At 57.2% G+C, this 757-nt stretch overlaps 1 protein-coding gene across 1 annotated transcript in view; it reads left to right on the top strand.

Annotated features, from left to right (window-relative positions):
• The window catches only part of GUITHDRAFT_61646 (hypothetical protein), a gene marked incomplete at both ends in the record, with an annotated part of 2,629 nt that extends 1,923 nt beyond the window's left edge, over nucleotides 1-706 (top strand). The window contains 2 exons of the mRNA XM_005818969.1: nucleotides 42-274; nucleotides 563-706. Coding sequence (XP_005819026.1) covers nucleotides 42-274; nucleotides 563-706 — 377 coding nt within the window. The remainder of the gene's footprint in view (nucleotides 1-41; nucleotides 275-562) is intronic.
• Between the last annotated feature and the right edge of the window lie 51 nt (nucleotides 707-757).

Below are 757 nucleotides of genomic sequence, written 5' to 3'. Positions count from 1 at the left end.
TTCCAAGTTGAACACTCCTTATAATCTGATGTGCGGGCTAGTGTACTGCCTTGTTGCGGACAGCGGGAACCATGCGATACGGAAGGTGGATATTGTCAGCGGTTACATGAGCACGCTGGCAGGGAGTGGGACTGCCGGGTATAACGATGCGGTTGGAGTACTTGCTCAATTCAACAAACCCGTAGATGTTACTCTCGATTGGACCGAGTCATATGCCTACGTATCCGACTACAACAACAACTGCATCCGACGTATTGACCTGACGACGGCGGCGGTGGTGGTCTTTGCAGGCACCTGCACGACTACTGCTACAACCTCTACTATCAACAACAACGCGGGAGATACCCTCTTCAACCTTCCCCGCGGCCTTGCGATCACGGACGACATGGGTTGGCTGATTGTGGTGGATACGAATAATGTGCGGAAGATCGACCTGGTGACGCTCTCCGTGAGCCTTGTCTTGACTCTATCTGCGAGCCAGACGGCGGGCTACCCGCTCGGATTGGATGTCTTCGGTCCAAAGCTGTACATCGCCTTCGAGTCGGACCACCAGATCCAGCAGGCGGACTGGACTACCCCGACTCCCACCCTGAGCGTGCTAGCGGGGGATGGGACGAACGGCCTGGTCGACAATGTCAATGGGGCAGCGGCGAAGTTCTACAACCCTACGGGGGTGGCGGTGGACTTTGCCGGGCAGTCCCTCCTCGTTGCGGACAGCCGCGACCACACGATCCGCATCATCGACCTCTCCTCCACG

The sequence above is a fragment of the Guillardia theta genome (genome assembly GCF_000315625.1).
Source record: "Guillardia theta CCMP2712 unplaced genomic scaffold GUITHscaffold_253, whole genome shotgun sequence".
Lineage (NCBI taxonomy): Eukaryota > Cryptophyceae > Pyrenomonadales > Geminigeraceae > Guillardia > Guillardia theta.
This window is presented reverse-complemented; position numbering and strand designations above follow the sequence as displayed.